The 20,362-nt window shown below is 40.9% G+C and overlaps 1 protein-coding gene across 7 annotated transcripts in view; it reads right to left on the reverse strand.

Moving 5' to 3' along the window:
* Positions 1-20,362, reverse strand: part of ANKRD27 (ankyrin repeat domain 27) — a 131,914-nt gene that overhangs the window by 26,014 nt on the left and 85,538 nt on the right. For 6 of the 7 annotated variants that reach the window (XM_056525725.1, XM_056525729.1, XM_056525731.1 and 3 more), the window contains 3 exons: positions 11,630-11,691; positions 11,416-11,539; positions 2,418-2,462 (listed from right to left, as the gene is read on the reverse strand). In XM_056525725.1, coding sequence (XP_056381700.1) covers positions 2,418-2,462; positions 11,416-11,539; positions 11,630-11,691 — 231 coding nt within the window. The remainder of the gene's footprint in view (positions 1-2,417; positions 2,463-11,415; positions 11,540-11,629; positions 11,692-20,362) is intronic. The other variant, XM_056525730.1, reaches the window with a different exon arrangement.

Consider the following 20,362-nt stretch of genomic DNA (forward strand, 5'->3'; position numbering starts at 1 on the left):
ATCCAGAGAGCTCTTCTAGCAGCATTTGTGGTTTGCATACTCATTGCTGCTAGTTTGAGACAGTTGACCTGTGAATCAGAGTTAAGCATAGGCAAAGATTTTAGTATTTCCTGTCTAGGTAACACCATCTTCTAAGTCATGAGTGAGCTGAATGAGCATATTCTGAGGGCTCTAGCCACAGGGAAAGAAGACAAAGATATTTTACTGGTAGATGCAGCAATCAAATGTGATTTTTTCATCACAGAATCTGCCTTCCTATCCATAAAAGTCCTTTAAGGCAGAGGAGTCTTGAGATGGAAATACAGTTTTCAAGGCTAGTTTTGCCACAGGCATGTCCACCTTAGGGTTTTTTTTTTCAATTCCAGCTAAGTGGATGGATCTAATTTATAGATGTTTGTGAGCCTAGATCTGCCTTTTTCTATGTTCTCCCCCCAAAATTTTATGAGGCTTTTTAGAATAGGATGTTGAGGAAGAAATGCATTTTCTTTTGGAGGAAAGTAATGAAGTTAATGATTCAGTGGAAGGGGAGATTTCTTGTGTCTTCTACATTTTGAATAAGTTTAGAAGACAAGATGTGCGTTTTTTTTTTTGTATAAAAAAAAAAAAAAAAAAAAAAGGATATTATATATTTGTTTTGGAGAGACAAAGCTATAAATGTCACAAAGTTGATGTAGAACCCATGCAGGTTGCAAGGTATCTGGATATAATTAGCTAGGAGTCTAACAAGAGTTTGTCTAAACTTAGGAAATGTCCCAGGTTCCAGAGTTAATAAATGGTTAACTTTTTAAAAGTGACTGTTTTAACTTATTAAAAACGAATTTCTAGTCAAGAATGCCACCTTTATGGGATGCTAATATTATAATAACCTCACTGGTATATCATACCTCCATTAGTTTATTGGATGGATCTTGGCTGATTGTGTCGGAATTGGGCAGTGTATACGGTATTTATAAAACAATTCTATTTTTATATATATTTAGCAGCTAGGTGTTTGCCATTTTATATCATATGGTGTTGTTCTTTCCAGAGTAATATCCATATATGATCTGAACCAACTTCTGTAATTGAATTTAATTGAAATTGAATTTGAAGTTATTATACTGTAATGTAGTAACTTACTAATTTACTAGTACTAAGTACCAAGTACTAACTTACTAATGTTTCATTGATATTCATATCAGACATTGTGTTTATTATATATTCATTCATTATTATCTGTCATAAATAAATCTGCATACATTTAATATTGTTATAGTGCAGTTTTTAGCGCTTCAACATCAAAGAACTCATATCAGGGTATTATTTTTACGGTGGCCTAAATAATGTGAAATTCACCCCGTTTGTAATACAGTATGTGACCTTCATGAATTACTTAATTTTTCTTGACCATAATTCATATGAGTTATGACGTTATGTCTTGACATAATGAAAATCCCAGTGAGATTTGCTTGACATAGATTTCAGGCAAGATTACACAAGTCAGGGAACTGCACCAGGAACTAAATGTCAGTCAACTTTTTGTGGCATTATCATTAAGTATGGGTCCCAAAGCCGATGTCCAGAAAAATATAAATTCTTCCTGTAAGTCTCATGTATGCAGTAATGTATAAGACCACCTACCACAAGAACGTCTTTAGAGCACTGTGCTGGGCAGGTGAATGAAAGTTAGGTATGTTGATGTATTTGTTCAACTACATGAGGAATACGCTGTAACCAATCAGAAGGGTGTGTGCTCTCATTTCTTTGCTACTGGCTTTTCCCGGCCTACATTTCCTCTGAGAAGATAACTCTTTTAATCTACATTTGAGGACATTCTATAATTTTTCTCAGGTTTAACTGAAAAGTAAAATGCTGAACACCATGGGGGGAGATTTATCAAAACCTGTGCAGAGGCAAAGTTGCCCAGTTGCCCATAGCAACCAATCAGATCGCTTCTTTAATTTTTTTACAGAAATAAAAAGGATGGAAAAGCGCTCCACTGTGAAGGACAATAAGTAAAAGGAGGTGAGCCCCTAACAATGGAGAGACTCACCAGATGGTGATGCTATAGAGGCACACCGCTCTAGCAGGCACGTAATCGTTTCGGAAGGTTGGGATGGAAACTCCGCCTGGACATCCACCTAGGACTGCAGCTTATCCCGCCCTCGGCTAGGCATAGGGAACGTGAACTGAAGATTGTGCACTTTTCTGGTGCACAGGTAATAAGGATATTTCAGAGCTACTTACCTTGGTTGTGGACAGCGCTGAAATATCCCTATTACCTGTGCACCAGAAAAGTGCACAATCTTCAGTTCATTTTTTCACAGGCCTTCTTAAGAATGTAAAAAGCAAGCTGATTGGTTGCTATGGGCAACTGGGCAAGTTTGACTCTGCACAGGTTTTGTTAAATCTCCCCTCATATGTCTAAAGTACCGTACCATTTCCAGATCCCCATCAGAGACGGCTCTCAACAGTTTCTCCACCTGAGAAAGACAAATATATCAGATGATAAGGAAAAGTATCACAAATTAAATGCCATTACACAGCCTTTCTATTGCACCACTTAATATACCCTTTGACTATACAAGGTGTATTTGGCCTGGCAGAGTTACAAAATGATTTCATCCAGGATAAGTAGCTCCAGGGTGTTTATGCATGTTTATCTAGTTTCTACAACAATTACAGGCTTAAAAAGCTAATGGAACCATAGTGGAAAGGAAGAGTTAGTTGAATGTTTTCAAAGCGAATGATGAGCTTTGGGGGAGTGGGAGGTTGTTTAGATAAGGGAGAGAATTTTTTTTTTTTTTAAACTAATCAGATATATTACAAAAAGTTTCTTATATTTATGTACTATTCATGGTTAGCAACTACTTAAAAAGGGACCTAGCAGCAGCCTGTTTGTTAATTTGCAAATGAGGCTCAATACCCATATTGCTACCGAAATTAAAACAACCATAGGGGAAAAAAAAAGAACCCCAAAAGGTATAATGAGGATCACTCATACTATGGAATCTCTGCCCAGAGGTATTCCTGGTGGAGAGCGGGCCCTGGCAAAACAAGCTGGCACTAGGGCCGTTTGGAAATGTACTGTCCAGGGGTGTGGAAATAAAAAAAATAAAAAAAACTACTTGTCCAAGGGACTAAAGCGGAACACAATCTATTTGTCCCCCAAGAAAATCCTCTTGTCCTGGTAGATAAAGTAATTTCAACCAAAATAGTACCTAAATAAGGTCTTTATTAGTTTCTGCGTTTTCCTCCTCGCCCTATAATAGCCATAACTCTTATTTTTCCATCTACAGAGCCATATGAGGCTTGCTTTTTGCGGGGCCAAGTATACTTTAATGACACCTTTCATTTTTCCATTACTTATGCTCTGAAACAAAAAAAAAAAAAAAATATTTGTGAGGTGAAATGCAAATTGTTTTTTTCGCCATTCTCCTAGTGGTCAAACTAACATTATGACATATAACAATACCAAATATGGTTAGTTTCCGTCATGTTTTAATAATTAGAATAAAAAAAAAAATTAAAAAAACTTTTAAAAAATTCCTGACCCCTATAACATTTTTATTTTTCTGTATACTGGGCTGTATGAGGGCTCATTTTTTGGGCCGTAATATGCTGTTTCTATCGGTACCATTTTGGTATTGATCTGACTTTTTGAACACTTTTTACACTTCATTTTTTCTGGGATATGATGTAATAAACATACAAAATGCAATTCTGTGATTTGTTTAATTTTTTTTGTTTTTTTACGTTAACGCCATTTACCGTACAGGATATAAAATGTTATTTTTTAATAGTTCGGACGATTATGTTCCAATACCAAATATGTTTATTTTTATTATGTTTTCATATTTTTATATGGAAAAGGGGGGTGATATGAACTTTTAATATGGAAGGGGTTAATGGATGTTTTTAAACCATTATTAAACTTTATTTTTTTAAATACACTTTTTTAAGTGGAACCATTCAGATCTATTGAACTCCATTGATCCGTGTTCATTTGGTTGAGCCTGCTCAAGGTAGGCTTAATCAAATACAAATCTATGGGGGCAGCCATGAATGCAGAGGTAAGCCCTCCGGCTACCTCCACAGGGGAATCCACCCTACTAGACCACCAGGGATGGTTAAAAGATCCCTTTAGACACTGCTGTCAACTTTGACAGTGGTGATCCAAAGGGTTAATAGCCAGCCGCGGCGATCGCCAGGGGCCGCAGAGTACAGAGCAGGCCCTGAGCGCCGGTGTGAGGCATTATTAAAAAAATAAAAAGTCGGTCCGGCCATGCTTGCCTGATACAGGGCTAAATCTATGAAAAATTCACCTGCCCGGCACCCGAAACTACATGTCCCGGGCGTCGGGTGATAGGATTTCCACATCCCTGCTGTCTCAATAGTCGTCAATCCATTTCTGAGCAGATACAGCTAAAAGAACGAACATATTCATTCTTTCGGTGGAGTCTGGGGTCTGGAATTTATGTGACGCAACATCTGCCATGGAAATTCCATAGTGTGAACGGTGCAGCAGAATCCCACTGGAGACTAATGGAAGGCTACGGCACCATATTTTTCAAGTGTAATCCCGGAGAAGAATTCCTGTCACTGGGAAACACAGACTTTCAACTCCCTCCAAAGGTTTTCTATGGGGTTGAGATCTGGAGACTGGCTAGGCCACTCCATGACCTTGAAATGCTTCTTATGAAGCCATTCCTTCTTTGCCCGGGCAGTGTTTTTGGGATCATTGTGCTGAAAGACGCAGCCACGTTTCATCATGAATGCCCTTGCTGATCGAAGGAGGTTTTCACTCAAAATCTCACGATACATGGCCCCATTCATTCTTTCCTTTACACGGATCAGTCGTCCTGGTCCCTTAGCAGAAAAACAGCCCCAAAGCATGGTGTTTCCACCCCATGCTTCACAGTAGGTATGGTGTTCTTTGGATGCAACTCAGCATTATTTCTCCTTCAAACACGACGAGTTGAGTTTTTACCAAAAAGTTCTACTTTGGTTACATCTGATTATATGACTTTCTCCCAATACTCTTCTGGATCATCCAAATGCTCTCTATCAAACTTCAGACGGGCCCAGAAATGTACTGGCTTAAAGCAGCGGGACACGTCTGGCACTGCAAGATTTGAGTCCCTGGCAGCATAGTGTGTTACTGATGGTAGCCTTTGTTACTTTGGTCCCAGCTCTCTGAAGGTCATTCACCATAATTTGAAAATAAATTCTTTCAAAATCAGACAATGTGATTTTATGGTTTTTTTTTCTAATTATGTCTCTCATAGTTGAGGTATACCTATGATGAAAATTACAGGCCTCTCATCTTTTTAAGTGGGAGAACTTGCACAATTGGTGGCTGCCTAAATACATTTTTTCCCCACTATATATACAGACATATATTATATATATATATATATATATATATATATATATATATATATATATATGAACAAAAGGATGACTGCAGCACTCCAAAATATCAAAAATAAAAAGTGACTTTTTACCTTTTTTCCATGAAATGGCAAGTGCGACGTTTCGGTGTTCTCACAACACCATTCTCAAGCCTTTTATATATATATTTATATAATATATATATCTCAGGGTTTTTGAGATGTGGTTAAGGAGATGCAGGGAGTACATGCAGGCCCTTGTCCCCTGGTACTTAAATGGGCACTGTCACCAACTTTATTTTTTGATATGTTGTAGTACTTATGTACTACAACATATCTGGAATATATTTTCATTATCAATTTTTTCATTTTATGGGTTAATTTTACATTTGAAAACCGGCCACTAGGGAGTCTCCCTCCTAGTGGCCGGCTGCAGCATGGCGTGACGTCACGCCTGAATTCGGAATGATTGCGGCCGGGCAATCCCGGTCCTAATTCATTTACACTGCGCTCACTCCCTGCCTGTCAATCAGACAGACGGGAGCGAGTGCATTAGCTCCCCGGCCACTCCTCCCGCGCATGTCGTTGCCGCCGCTGCCCGGAGGGAACGGGGTAGCGCCGCATGGCACTAACATAGTTTATCTACACAGGGTGCCTCCAGCTGTTTCACTACTACAACTCTCAGCATGCCCTGACAGCCAATAGATGTCAGGGCAAGCTGGGAGTTGTAGTGGTGAAACAGCTGGAGGCACCCTGTGTAGATGAACTAAGGGCGGAAGTGTCGGCCCCAGCAGGCATCAGTGACGTGGTGCCTGCTGGGCAAGTCTGCCTGGTAGTGAGCACGCTACCAGGTAGACAAAAAGTAATTTTTAATATAGTAATAGGGATAATAGGGATAGATGGGCAATAGGCAGGGCCAGAAAAAAAAATATAGGATGGTGGGAGCTACCCTTTAAGGACGCTGGGCATACCTGTATTCCCCGACGTCTTCAGAGAAGTGAGTGTCCGCTACCATCAGTAGCCAAACACTCACTGATTATGCCAGGCAGCGGTGATCCCGCCGCTGCCTGGCATTTAACCCTTTAGTCGCTGTGAGCAATGCCGAATAACTAAATGTCTAAAGTGAAAGTAAAAATCTTCTGTAGTTCAGAGGAGATTACCAACCCGAGACATGATTGCAGGGGTTCAGTAAGCTAGAAAGGTGGAGAAGGTAAACTGCAGTAAAATCACTGATGTAGCCAGGCTATCAGTGGATAGCCGAAAATACTTTATAATGCTATGCCTGCTATGCCATAGGCATAGCATTATACAGTGAATGCAAACAAATGATTGCATATAAAAGTCCCCTATGGGGACTTAAAGTGTAAAATAAAAAAAGTCTTTAAGTACAGGGTGAGCCATTTATATGGATACACCTTAATAAAATGGGAATGGTTGGTGATATTAACTTCCTGTTTGTGGCACATTAGCATATGTGATGGGGGAAACTTTTCAAGATGGGTGGAGATCATGGAGGCAATTTTGAAGTTGGCCATTTTGAATCCAACTTTTGTTTTTTCAATAGGAAGAGGGTCATGTGACACATCAAACTTATTGGGCATTTCACAAGAAAAACAATGATGTGCTTGGTTTTAACGTAACTTTATTCTTTCATGAGTTATTTACAAGTTTCTGACCACTTATAAAATGTGTCCAATGTGCTGCCCATTGTGTTGGATTGTCAATGCAACCCTCTTCTCCCACTCTTCACACATTGATAGCAACACCGCAGGAGAAATGCTAGCACAGGCTTCCAGTATCCGTAGTTTCAGGTGCTGCACATCTCGTATCTTTACAGCATAGACAATTGGCTTCAGATGACCCCAAAGATATAAAAGCCTAAGGGGGTCAGATTGGGAGACCTTGGGGGCCATTCAACTGGCCCACGACGACCAATCCACTTTCCAGGAAACTGTTCATCTGCTCGGACCTGACACCCATAATGTGGTAGTGCACCATCTTGCTGGAAAAACTCAGGGAACGTGCCAGGTCCGAGCATTCCTAGATGAAGAGTTTCCTAGAAAGTGGATTGGTCATCGTGGGCCAGTTGAATGGCCCCCAAGGTCTCCCGATCTGACCCCCTTAGACTTTTAACTTTGGGGTCATCTGAAGGCAATTGTCTATGCTGTGAAGATACGAGATGTGCAGCACCTGAAACTATGGATACTGGAAGCCTGTGCTCGAGGGTTGCATTGACAATCCAACACAATGGGCAGCACATTGAACACATTTTATAAGTGGTCAGAAACTTGTAAATAACTCATGAAAGAATAAAGTTACGTTAAAGACAAGCACATAATTGTTTTTCTTGTGAAATTCCCAATAGGTTTGATGTGTCACATGACCCTCTTCCTATTGAAAAAACAAAAGTTGGATTCAAAATGGCCGACTTCAAAATGGCCACCATGGTCACCACACATCTTGAAAAGTTTCCCCCCTCACATACACTAATGTGCCACAAACAGGAAGTGAATATCACCAACCATTCCCATTTTATTAAGGTGTATCCATATAAATTGCCCACCCTGTACTTTGGATAGGGAATCAGATGTCTAGGGGCAGAGTACAGAATTCTGCACGGAAATTCCATCGTGTGAACGTAGCCTTAGCGTTCAGGAAATCCGAAAAGGATACTGAAAGAGTTTAGAAAATGCATATTCAAGGAGTTACACATCCAAGGAACTTTAAACTCCAGTCCGCTATGATGTGGAGACCTGGCCATGATACATGAATCCCACTGGAACCCAGAGCATGAGCAGCACAGGGCCGATTGGAGAACAACCACCACATTTACAGGACTCTGTCAGTGGATCTAAAGCTCCATCCCAAGCCACGAGGCCAAATACTAAGGACCAGCATTATAAAACTGTGTGAAAGAAAAATAGAAGAGATTTTGCCCATAACAACCAATCACAGCTCAGCTTTCATATCTCCAATAAACCAAGCACCGTTTTTCTTGTGAAATTCTAAATAAGTTTGATGTGTCACATGACCCTCTTCCTATTCAAAAAACGAAAGTTGGATTCAAAATGCCCGACTTCAAATGGCCGCCATGGTCACCACCCATTTTGAAAAGTTTCCCTCCTCACATATACTAATGTGCCACAAACAGGAAGTTAATATCACCAACCAATCCCATTTCATTAAGGTGTATCCATATAAATGGCCCACACTGTATATAAAATCCCCTCCCCTAATAAAATAAAATTACCCTTTTTTCCCCATTTTACCAAAAATATCAAATCAAATTAACATATATTAGGTGTGGCCGTGTGCGTAAATGTCCAAACTATTAACATTTTATGTTTATGATTTCACACGGTAAACCGCGTAAACGTAAAAAAAACAAACAAAAAAATACAGATTTTTAATCGCATCATATATCAGAATTTTTTTTTTATAAAACAGCAATCAAAAAGTAGTACAATTATTGAAATAAAAAAATATATATAAATCTGGTATTGTTTTTATCGCACTGACCTACAGAATAAAGATAATGGATTATTTTTACCATAAAGTGCACTATGTAAAAAATAGCAGTTTTCTTTTCTACATTTCCACCCACCATAATATTTTTTTGGTTTTAAAATGCATTTTATGTTAAAATGAAAGGTGTCATTACAAAGTAGAAATGGTTGCACAAAAAACAAGCCCTCATATGTGTCTGTAGGTGGAAAAATAAAAGTTATGGATTTTAAAAGGAGAGGAAGAAAAAACTAAACAAAACAAAAAATTCCTTAATAGAGTTCTTAAAGGGGTAGTCCAGTGGTGAAAAACGTATCCCCTATCCTAAGGATAGGGGATAAGTTTGAGATCGCTGGGGGTCCGACCGCTGGGGCCCCCTGCGATCTCTCTGTACGGGGCCCCGGCTCTCGGCCCAGAAAGCGGGTGTCGACCCCCGCACGAAGCGGCGGCCGACACGCCCCCTCAATACATCTCAATGGCAGAGCCGGAGATTGCCGAAGGCAGCGCTTCGGCTCTGCCATAGAGTTGTATTGAGGGGGCGCGTAGGCTGCCGCCTCGTGCGGAGGTAGACACGCCCCCTTCCCGCGGGCTGTCGGGGCTCCGTACAGGAGATCGCAGGGGGCCCCAGCGGTCAGACCCCCCCGCGATCTGCAACTTATCCCCTATCTTTAGGATAGGGGATAAGTTGCTCACCACTGAGTCACCACTGGACTACTCCTTTAACGCCACAATGAGTCCTTAAGGGGTTAAACATGTTTTTAATTTATTTTGCCAGTTATATTTTGCACAGCTAGTACAACGCTAACATTAACGCACTTATCCCATGTAATAAAAATAACCAGACCAGTACTAGGTATTGGTCATAGACATAACTACAGGATTGTGATTTACCTTGTAGATTGCTGCCCCCTATAGTTAGTTTCCCTTATAGATAGTTTTCCTTTGTAGGTAGATCCCCCCTAGATAGTTGCCCCTTGTAGGCAGTACTGCAGATTGTACTGCTATACTATCTGTTCTGCAGTACTACAGCTACAGCATTAAAGGCGTACTCCGGCGCTAAGACATCTTATCCCCTATCCAAAGTATAGGGGATAAGATGCCTGATCGCGACGGTCCCGCCGCTGGGGACCCCCGTGATCTTGCACGCAGCACCCAGTTAGAATCAGTCCCCAGAGCATTGTGACATCACGGCTCCGCCCCCGTTTGACGTCACGCTCCGCCCCCTCAATGCAAGCCTATGTGAGGGGGCGTGGCAGCTGTCATGCCTCCTCTCATAGGCTTGTATTGAGGGGGCGGGGCGTGACGTCACACGGGGGTGGAGCCGTGACATCAAAATGCTCCGTCCCCGTGATCGACAGTAATCAGACCTGGAGCGAACACGCTCCGGGACTGATTCTAACGGGGTGCTGCGTGCAAGATCACGGGGGTCCCCAGTGCCCGGACCACCGCGATCAGGCATCTTATCCCTTATCTTTTGGATAGGGGATAAGATGTCATAGCGCCGGAGTACCCCTTTAAAACCTTGCCTGCAGCAGAGTCTACACTACTTCTCACAACTAAGAATGTGCCCTGGCTCAGTGTCAGGACACAGACATATTGGGAGTGGTGCACGCAGCACAGGCACCATCATAACAAAGGGTCTGTACGACCTTGTGATAAATGGTACTTGGTGAGGGTGGCACTTCAGTGAATAGAAGGAGCGACTTTCCTTAGCCCCTGCCTTCTGTCATTTCTCTTTACTCCCTTGATTTCGAAGTACCTGGTCCTGTTAAAGGAAACGGCATTCCTGCTGTGAAAAAGTACAGAATACTGCTCCTATATGTTCCTGCAGGACTTGAGCCCTGCTGTTAGGGCAATATTTTTAATGGAAAGGGCTGACAAAAACCTAGGTGCGAGGACCAAATTATGAATTTAATATTAAAACACATTTGCCCTTATTTACTAAGAGTGGAGTGTAGGTTTCTTTGTGGGTTTTAATTCCCTACAATTTATTTTCCACAGTATTTGCTAAGGTTTCCCTACATTTTGCTTTTTTTTTTTTTACACATGCTCTGATCTGTCGAGTTTTCCTCAGCTCAAATCCTCCACATTTTCTGTGGAAACCTTAGTAAATATGTTTTTTTTTTTTTGAAAATGTTGGGAACACGCCCCTTTTCAGAGACCATGCCCCTTTTTCCCGGGACCACACCCCTTTTTTGGAGTTTTCTTAGCAAAATGGAGAGTTAGTCGGGGTTTTTTCAATTCTGGCGCAAAATCTGGCGCAGACAGAATTTCTGGCGCAATGAGACAGAATCTGGCGCACAACCTGACAAAACATGTCGGGTTTGCAAGAGTAAATGAGGGCCATCGTATTAGAACATTTTTTGCAACATTTTATAATATGCTCCTTGTATTACTAAATGTTGAAGCTACAAGTACTATGCTATACACTTTTCTATGACTGTCTCATAATCCAGCAGATCCCATGATACTGGATTAGGCGAATTATTGCTATATATTCAAAGTGAAGTTAAAAAACATTATGAAACTAGACATTTACATCTTTATACTTGCTTTTGACGTCATCTTGTCTGGTGGACAGTGAGGAGAGGCTGGATTCAGAAGAGTCACGGCTGATGGTGTCCGCAGATCGAGGTGGAGACTGGCTGAGGGACTGCACGAAGACCCACATTAAAAGAGACATGGGGGGAGAGGGAATTAATACACAGAAAGGAAGATGTCACATTCAGTATGTTGCTCTTTACCTGTGTATTACCTCTGTAATACTCTGCCTCCTGGTGTCCTCCACATGTACACATTCCATGATTGACAGAATCTAGGAGCAAATGGAGGAAAAAAAAAATTAATCTGCAGTAGCAACTTTCATATTACAAATGTAAATAATGTAGGAGATTACATAAACAGTTCTAGACATGTCCACACCAACTATTTTTGCAAAACTTGGCTAACAACCACTATGGCCAATGGAGGAGTTTTATTCCAACATTCTATAGTATATCTAGTTATGCAAATATATTATACACACACACACCTATTCAGGAGGCTTGAAAATTTGGGTGGCAACCCGTATGGGGACAGTTAGTGATGCTATGCAGCTTTTCCAGAAACAGCCAGAACATTGATACATGGTAATGCCCAAACTAGGATTCTAGTATTATTTTGCATGGCAGGAATCAGCAACTGATTTTCAGTGACTGCAAAATGATGAGGTGAGCCTGAAACATAATACATTACAACACAAAACATTCTGAAACTTTGTAATATTTATAAAAAGCATATTTCCATTCTCTTCTTGCTGCCAGGGAAAAAGGTTTTTTTTTAAACTTGTTTTATGGAAAAAAAATAGTTAAAAACCTTTACTTCAACTTATATAAGTAAACTATAGCACATGTGCCTGCATTAACAAGACACGTAAGAACTAAATAAATCAAATACTAACTTCACACAACACAATAAAATTCTCATGAAGATGTAGTGATGTGGGTGTGAAAATCAAGGGCATTAAATCCAATAAAATTTGAGCCAAAATTTCAGGTATTACTAGTTAACATAACAGTAAGGCTAGGTTCAGACTACAGAATTTCCGCCTGCAATTCCGCTTTGAAATTGCAGGTGGAAATTCCGCTTGCTAAAATGTATAGTGTAGTGAATGGGTTTCCGTTCATAAATTCACACTTCAGAATTTGTGAAGCGGAATTTGTGAACGGAAAATCCGCTTGGAAATTTCCGCCTGAAGAATGGCGGTGCTCAATCTTAAGGCGGAAATACTCGCGGAACACATTGCAGTCTATTGGAGACTGCAGTGTCCGTGCGGTCCTAGCGCCGACTGATTCTGTCAGCACTGGCCACACCCAGAATCTCCGGGCGGAAATTTTCTGCCCGGAGATTCCGTAGTCTGAACCTAGCCTTATGGTTAAAAAGGAAACACCTACACATTTCTCAAACTTTTATTATAGAGTATTTCCTAATTCCTATCAATAAAATAATGAATTTCATTAGGAACAATCATATTAACCAGGTTTCTCAGTGGCTTCCTATCCAACCACATAGGGTCTACTAACACTACGGTTTCAGCTCGGAAAATATATTCAGGAATTCCACTCAGAAATTACGGTGCCGCACCCTCTCATTGGAGATTCCGTAGTGTACATGAGCCCTTAAGGTCTATGGCCTTCTTTGCAGGAAATATTGTTTCACTAATAAAAGGAAGATGGTGTGACCACTTTTCAGTACATCAAGGATGGAATAACAAGTGTAAGGACATCAGTAACTATCCAAAACATATGTACTACTGGGCAATCACATGTCAAATGGCATAAGTCCACCTTTAATTTATCTATTAGAAGTGGAAGGCCTTTCCATCTCTCTTATGTAGTCTCAGCAGGTCAGATAAGATTGATTGTATAGAGTTAAATAAATGTATTGATGATAGCCAGAGATACAAAAGAGTCAAGAAAGTCCATATGTGACATCTCTCTCTGGTATAAATTCAGTGACATGTAATCTCATTACTCATTATGTAGATATTCTACTTCAGAAACATGTTCTCTCCCTCACATCCTATTTAAAAAGACAGCAGATTTTATTAGCGCAATCAAACAAGTACCCTGGGAGGAGTGTTTGTCACCATGGACATCGCCTCCTTATATACAGTAATCGATCACGATTTAGGAGTCTAAGCCATTTATTATTTTCTATCTCTGGACTCCGACATTCCTTTTTCTCAAAAATAACTTTGTCCTGGAAGCCATCATGTTTATTCTTAAGCATAACTATTTCGAGTTTAATCAAGAGATTTTTGAACAACATAGGGGTACTTGTTTTGACTTGTTTTGCTCTTCGAAATTAATGTTATTTACAACCATCCACTATTTCATTACTGCCTGTTTTACAAACGTTATAGAGATGCACTTAATTCTAATAATTGGGGTCTGAATTTTACCCAAACCATCTTTCCAAACAATGTTCCATTTTTAGACTTAGTAGTGACCCACACAACAAACATCACTACAAAAACTTTTTTCGAGCAAGTAGACAGTAATAGCTACTTGCATTTTAACAGTAATAATTACCGCAAATGGCTTGTAAATGTCCCCTATGGACAATTTAAAAGGATACGGCATCGTTGTACCACCGAGGATTACAACAAACCAAGTAAGGCAATAGCCAAAAGGTTCCAAGCAAAGAAATATCCCAAACCGCTTATTGAAGTGCCATCAAAAGAGCTAGTACGCTTACACAAGATGAGTGCATTTTACTTAGGAAGCATCAAAATGAAGATAGGTTCTGGCAATGTAATTTTATTAGTACATACTCCAAAGATCACTGCAAAAGTTCTGAAGAAGCACTGGCCTATTTTATTTCAAGATCATTTTTTTTTAAGTCCTATTCTACCAGTTAAACCTCGTGTCACTTTTAGAAAGGCTCGCACTTTAATAAATATTCTTGCGCAAAGCCACTTTAAAAACCAAAAACTAGTAGTCACATCTGTCTCATCTTCTTGTAACCCCCTTAAAGGGGCCTACAAGTGTGGACATTCACGTTGCAAGTGCTGTGACAATATAACACATAAAAAAAACTCATTTACCTCTCCAGTCACCAAACAAGAATATGCTATAATCACCTTTCTCCACTGTGTCTCCTCTTTTTTGTTATATACTTAATTGAATGTACGTGTGGCCTCCAATATATAGGACACACTTCCCAGAGACTGAGAACCTTTATTAATAAGCATAGGAGCAATGTAACATCAAGCTTTCCTCTACATAGTGTTTCCCAGCACACCACTGTTCATCATAACGGTTGTTTTAAATAATTTATAATCCCTCCCACTGAACACATTTCTGAAGGACATAATAGATCCGAACGATTAAAATGTAGAGAAAATTATTGGATCTTCAAATTACGTTATCTTACCCCACTTGGTTTAAATTAATACATTGAATGTGCCACATAGCTGCCAAAATATATATTATATATATATATATATATATATATATATATATATATATATATATATATATATATATATATATATATATATATATATATATATATATATACACACACATACACATATATACACACACACACACACACTCTCTCTCTCTCTCTATACACATACATACATACACACACACATATACTATTTCAGTTTTTTTTTTTTACATTTTATTTATCAATTATCTCCTGCTGGCTACAAGGGGGGGGGGGTCCTGCTGGCTACAAGGGGGGGCTGCTACTAATGTCTGCAGGGGGGCTGCTGTCTACAGGGCGCTGTTGCTAATGTCTGCAACTATACTACCTACAAGGGGATACTACCTACTATTGAAGTTTTTTCCTGGAATACCTTTTTAAAGTATCGGTACTCGGGACATCCCTACATATAATTTATATATACATATTCTCTTGTCTGATTCCCTGTTTCCTCCCCCGAGGGCTTTACTATATCATATTAAGCTATATTTCATATTGTATGTATTACTAACTACTCTATGCCCTCAGATCCGAATTAACATCCATGGTAATTCCCATCTTTATACTTCCGACAAGTAGGTGTCTCTGTTATTTCTATTTACCTACTTTTTCAGTGGTGTTCAGCATTCCTAGATTCAGATGCCGTTCCATAGTCCACTTATTCCCTTATTGGTTCACGTACAACTTCTGACTGCCATTCAAAGTCCACTATGAACTACTACTTTTCCCCTATTAGTCCTTTTGAACCACATGATCACTAGCCATGTGTCTTTATTTACTATACCTATGATGTATCTCTCCCCCATTGGCGGCTGTTCCGCTCACGTGACCATAAACACGCTGGATACAACTAATCTTATCACATATCGCGCACCATACAGCGCTACTCCCGGCCCCGATCCTTCTATTCTGAAGGCATACTAATCTCTTTAGTCCTACAGGTTCTGTTCACTTTGCTTCCTTTTACAAGCTTTGCTCAGCATTGATGCACAAACTGGACTTACATCTTCCGCCGCATCATCCCTGCGATGCAAGCCTCGCTTCCACTGCGCACTCTGCATCATGGATCTCCGAATCTCCCTGATGGTTTACAGTTTCATACTGACTATATTATATATATATATTATATATATATATATATATATATATATATATAAAAAACAGCTTCTGGGAAGGTACCGGCACTGTGATAGGGACTCTAGGTCCACGTGGGTGCTCTGCTCCTAGGGATGTGACTCAATATCCCACGACTTGAAGAAGCGGCACTCCAATTAAATTGTGATAATCAAGTCAAAGAGGTGCTATGTCATCAAGTCAAGTCAAAGTCAAAAGAGGTGCTATGTTTCGGTCTACACAATGATACTTGAAAAAGGTCTCATGGTGTAGACCGAAACGTAGCACCTCTGACTTGATGGGTGAATAAATCCACATTATCACAATTTAATTGGAGAGCCGCTTCTTCTTCTATGGATCTATCTATATATCTAAAGAATTAGTTGGCCAGCACTATTAATTCCAAACTATTGTAAAAACCTGGCTTGCAGGTGCAGGCTGCTGGGCTAAATATACAGCAACAGGAGAATAGAGCAGCACACTGCTAGCACAAAGATATAGATGAAACATGAGTATATAGATAGAACATGAAAAGCTATACAGCTGTAATGCAATAAATGAAGATATGAAACTATGAAATGATTAGGTACTTAGCTTGCAAATTTGGCGCCAAATAGCGTGGACCATCCCACCACGGTAAGGGGACCTCATTCTGGGACGGACCCTACACTGTGAATATGCCTCTGTGTGAACAGTACAGCAGGCATTGCAAGGTCTGAAACATCCAAGGCACCTAATATACACCTAATAGAGGTGGGTGGGGTGCAGGAGCCAACATGGAGATAGGCACTCCCCCGTATGTGTAATACCCCGTATGAGTATTGCATTACAGCTGTATAGCTTTTCATGTTCTATCTATATACTCATGTTTCATCTATATCTTTGTGCTAGCAGTGTGCTGCTGTATTCTCCTGTTGCTGTATATTTAGCCCAGCAGCCTGCACCTGCAAGCCAGGTTTTTACAATAGTTTGGAATTAATAGTGCTGGCCAACTTATTCTTTGGTTGTATTACACATACGGGGGAGTGGCTTCCTCCATGTTGGCTCCTGCACCCCACCCACCTCTATTAGGTGTATATTAGGTGCCTTGGATGTTTCAGACCTTGCAATGCCTGCTGTACTGTTCACACAGAGGCATATTCACAGTGTAGGGTCCATCCCAGAATTAGGTCACCTTACCGCGGTGGGACGGTCCACGCTATTTGGCGCCAAGTTTTCAAGCTAAGTACCTCATAATTTCATATCTTCATTTATTGCATCACAGCTGTATAGCTTTTCATGTTCTATCTATATACTCATGTTTCATCTATATCTTTGTGCTAGCAGTGTGCTGCTGTATTCTCCTGTTGCTATATATCTATATCTATATAAATGTGCAAGAAGACCGCAGCACTCCAAGTTAATGTGAAAAAACGTGTAGGAACATTTATTCCATCAAGTTCAAAAAAGGGTAATGTTTCAGCTGCATACAAGCAGCCTTTATCAAGCAATTACACAGTGTTACTGGAGGCATATAAATATGGTGGATATCGTGACATCACAGTGACATCATGCATTTCCATAATTACAAAACAAAATTGAGATCACAAGATCAATATAATTACAATGAAATACAACAGTGCAGTGCAATTGACACTCATATATAGCATAGCTGGTGTACAAGATCGCGTGAATACAGTGTAAAAAGAACATATACAAACATAAATAAAACTCACAGTGACGGAAGCTCTGGGCGGGACCTGCATGATGCCGAATGGCAGCGGCGGCAGCGTCATCACTCAGTGACAGATGCAGGCTAGGAGCGCACGGAGAAAGCGGAAGCTCAGGAGCTCAACTGGAAATCGTAAGGTCAGGCATGGGCGGGAATGCCGGATGGACTCCGCAGCCATGACAGTGATGGGCAGAACTAAGGGCAATATGTAAAAGAGAATGGATGGATGGATAAAAAGAAATAAAAACAAAAAGTGGGAGTGAGTGTGTAAAGAATGAAGAAAAGTGAGTAGGGTAGAACGAGAATGAAAGTGTAAGTGAAAAAATTAATAAATTAGAATATAAGTGAAATAATAAAGCGGTGGAAATGATAAAAAGAAATTATGAGAAACTAAAGGTATGGGCAATTAGGAACATAATTAATTGGAGGAAGAGGCATTGTTCAACTTGCACATGTGTAACCTGGAATAACAGATGGCTCATGCTAATGGCGCAAAACTGTATAGGTAAATAAGAACCGTTCTGCTAGCAGGATCGAACCATCCATAAGAGACCATGTATACGGACACAGCAATCTGGACTCCCATGGGTTGTGTGCCAGGTACCAAGAATAGAGAAGTCCCGGGATCTGACAAATGGAGAACAGACTGTATCCCGTGGTAAACGGGGAGACAGCGTGTCTAGAAGGCCCCATTTTTTGGGGAGTGGCATGAGTAGTGCCCCAGCCAGAAGTGTCCCACCCATCCGGCATTCCCGCGCATGCCTGACCTTACGATTTCCGGTTGAGCTCTTGAGCTTCCGATTTCTCCGTGCGCTCCGAGCCTGCGTCTGTCACTGAGTGATGACGCTGCCGGCGCTGCCATTCGGCATCATGCAGGTCCCGCCCAGAGCTTCCGTCACTGTGAGTTTTATTTATGTTTGTATATGTTCTTTTTACACTGTATTCACGCAATCTTGTACACCAGCTATGCTATATATGAGTGTCAATTGCACTGCACTGTTGTATTTCATTGTAATTATATTGATCTTGTGATCTCAATTTGGTTTTGGTAATTATGCAAATGCATGAGGTCACTGTGATGTCACGATATCCACCATATTTATATGCCTCCAGTAACACTGTGTAATTGCTTGATAAAGGCTGCTTGTATGCAGCTGAAATGTTGCCCTTTTTTAAACTTGATGGAATAAACACTTCTTCACGTTTTTTCACCATATCTTGGAGTGCTGCGGTCTTCTTGCACATTTATCTAACCTTAATCCTGTGACCGAGGATTTTCACCGATAGCACCCACCTCTTGAGGTGTGCTGCTCCTCTCTACATATATTATATATACATATACACACACACATACACACACACATACATACATACACACACACCTCTCTCTCTATATCTATATATACAGTGACCCCCCCGACTTATGATGGCCCCGACATATGATCATTTCAACATATGATGGCCTCTCAGAGTCCATCGTATGTTGAAGGCAGAATCGACATATGATGCTGCTGTGTGTCGGGGCCATCATACAAACAGCTATCTGACAGCGCTGACAACTTCAGCATCTGACAGATAGTTGTTTAATGTGCCCCGTGTGCCCCGTTCTGCCTCCTGTTACTCACATACTGTCCTGCTAACTCACGCAGGCTTCCACTGTGAGCTCCGTGTAAGCCCCGCCCCCCCCAGTGCAGCTATAGCCAATAGCCTGCAGCATCTTGCTGCAGGCATCCAATGAACTGCTGGCTGCCCTCCCCTTCCTTTCCTATAGAGCTGTAGTCGGCAGGATCGTAATGGAGGACATTCTGTCCCCCCTGAAGGTATTTAAAAAAAACTGTACAGTACTGTATGCGATGTCACACATCACATACAATACATATACACACTATACACCCCATACATCAATGTTTCCCTATCAGTGTGCCTCCAGCTGTTGCAAAACTATAACTCCCAGCATGCCCAGACAGTCAATGGCTGTACATGCATACTGGGAGTTGTAGTTGTGCAACAGCTGGAGGCACCCTGGTTTGTTAAATGGGCACTGTCATGAAATAAAAAAATTGATATGTTGTAGTACTTAAGTACTACAACATATCTCTAATATAGTTTAATTAAAAAAAGTGATTTTAAACCAGTTTAAAATCACTTTTAAATTCGGCCACTAGGGGTCGCCCTCCTAGTGGCCGAATGCATTCGGCAGTGACGTCACTACAGAATTTCGTCTCATTTGAGCCTGGCAAATGAGTCGAAATTCCAGTCACTGCGGTGCTCGCTCCCGCCTGTCAATCAAACAGGCGAGAGCGAGCACAGTGAAATCCAGGGCTGCGCATTGGCTCCCTAGACTCTCACACTTGCCGCCTCCCTGCTGCATATTCTCCCTGCAGCAGGGAGGCACATGGCGCTTACCTCTCCTTACAGCCGTGGCTCCTATGGGGATACGCCGCCTCCTCACTGCTGTGTCCTGTCATTACCGGGAGCGCGTTATAAAGAGAGGGGGGCGCCATTTACAGGAGGGCCCATCCTACACTGAGCAACAAGCGTGTGCCCGGCTTCCTGTCATGCTCCTACACTCTGGTAACTCTCTCTATGGTTCTGGAGGACTTTCAATCCTCCAGAAACATAGAGACAGTTTCCAGAGTGTACGGGCATGACAGGAAGCCGGGCACACACTTGTTGCTTGCTACGG

Source organism: Hyla sarda, chromosome 6 (assembly GCF_029499605.1).
Source record: "Hyla sarda isolate aHylSar1 chromosome 6, aHylSar1.hap1, whole genome shotgun sequence".
Taxonomy (NCBI): Eukaryota; Metazoa; Chordata; class Amphibia; order Anura; family Hylidae; genus Hyla; species Hyla sarda.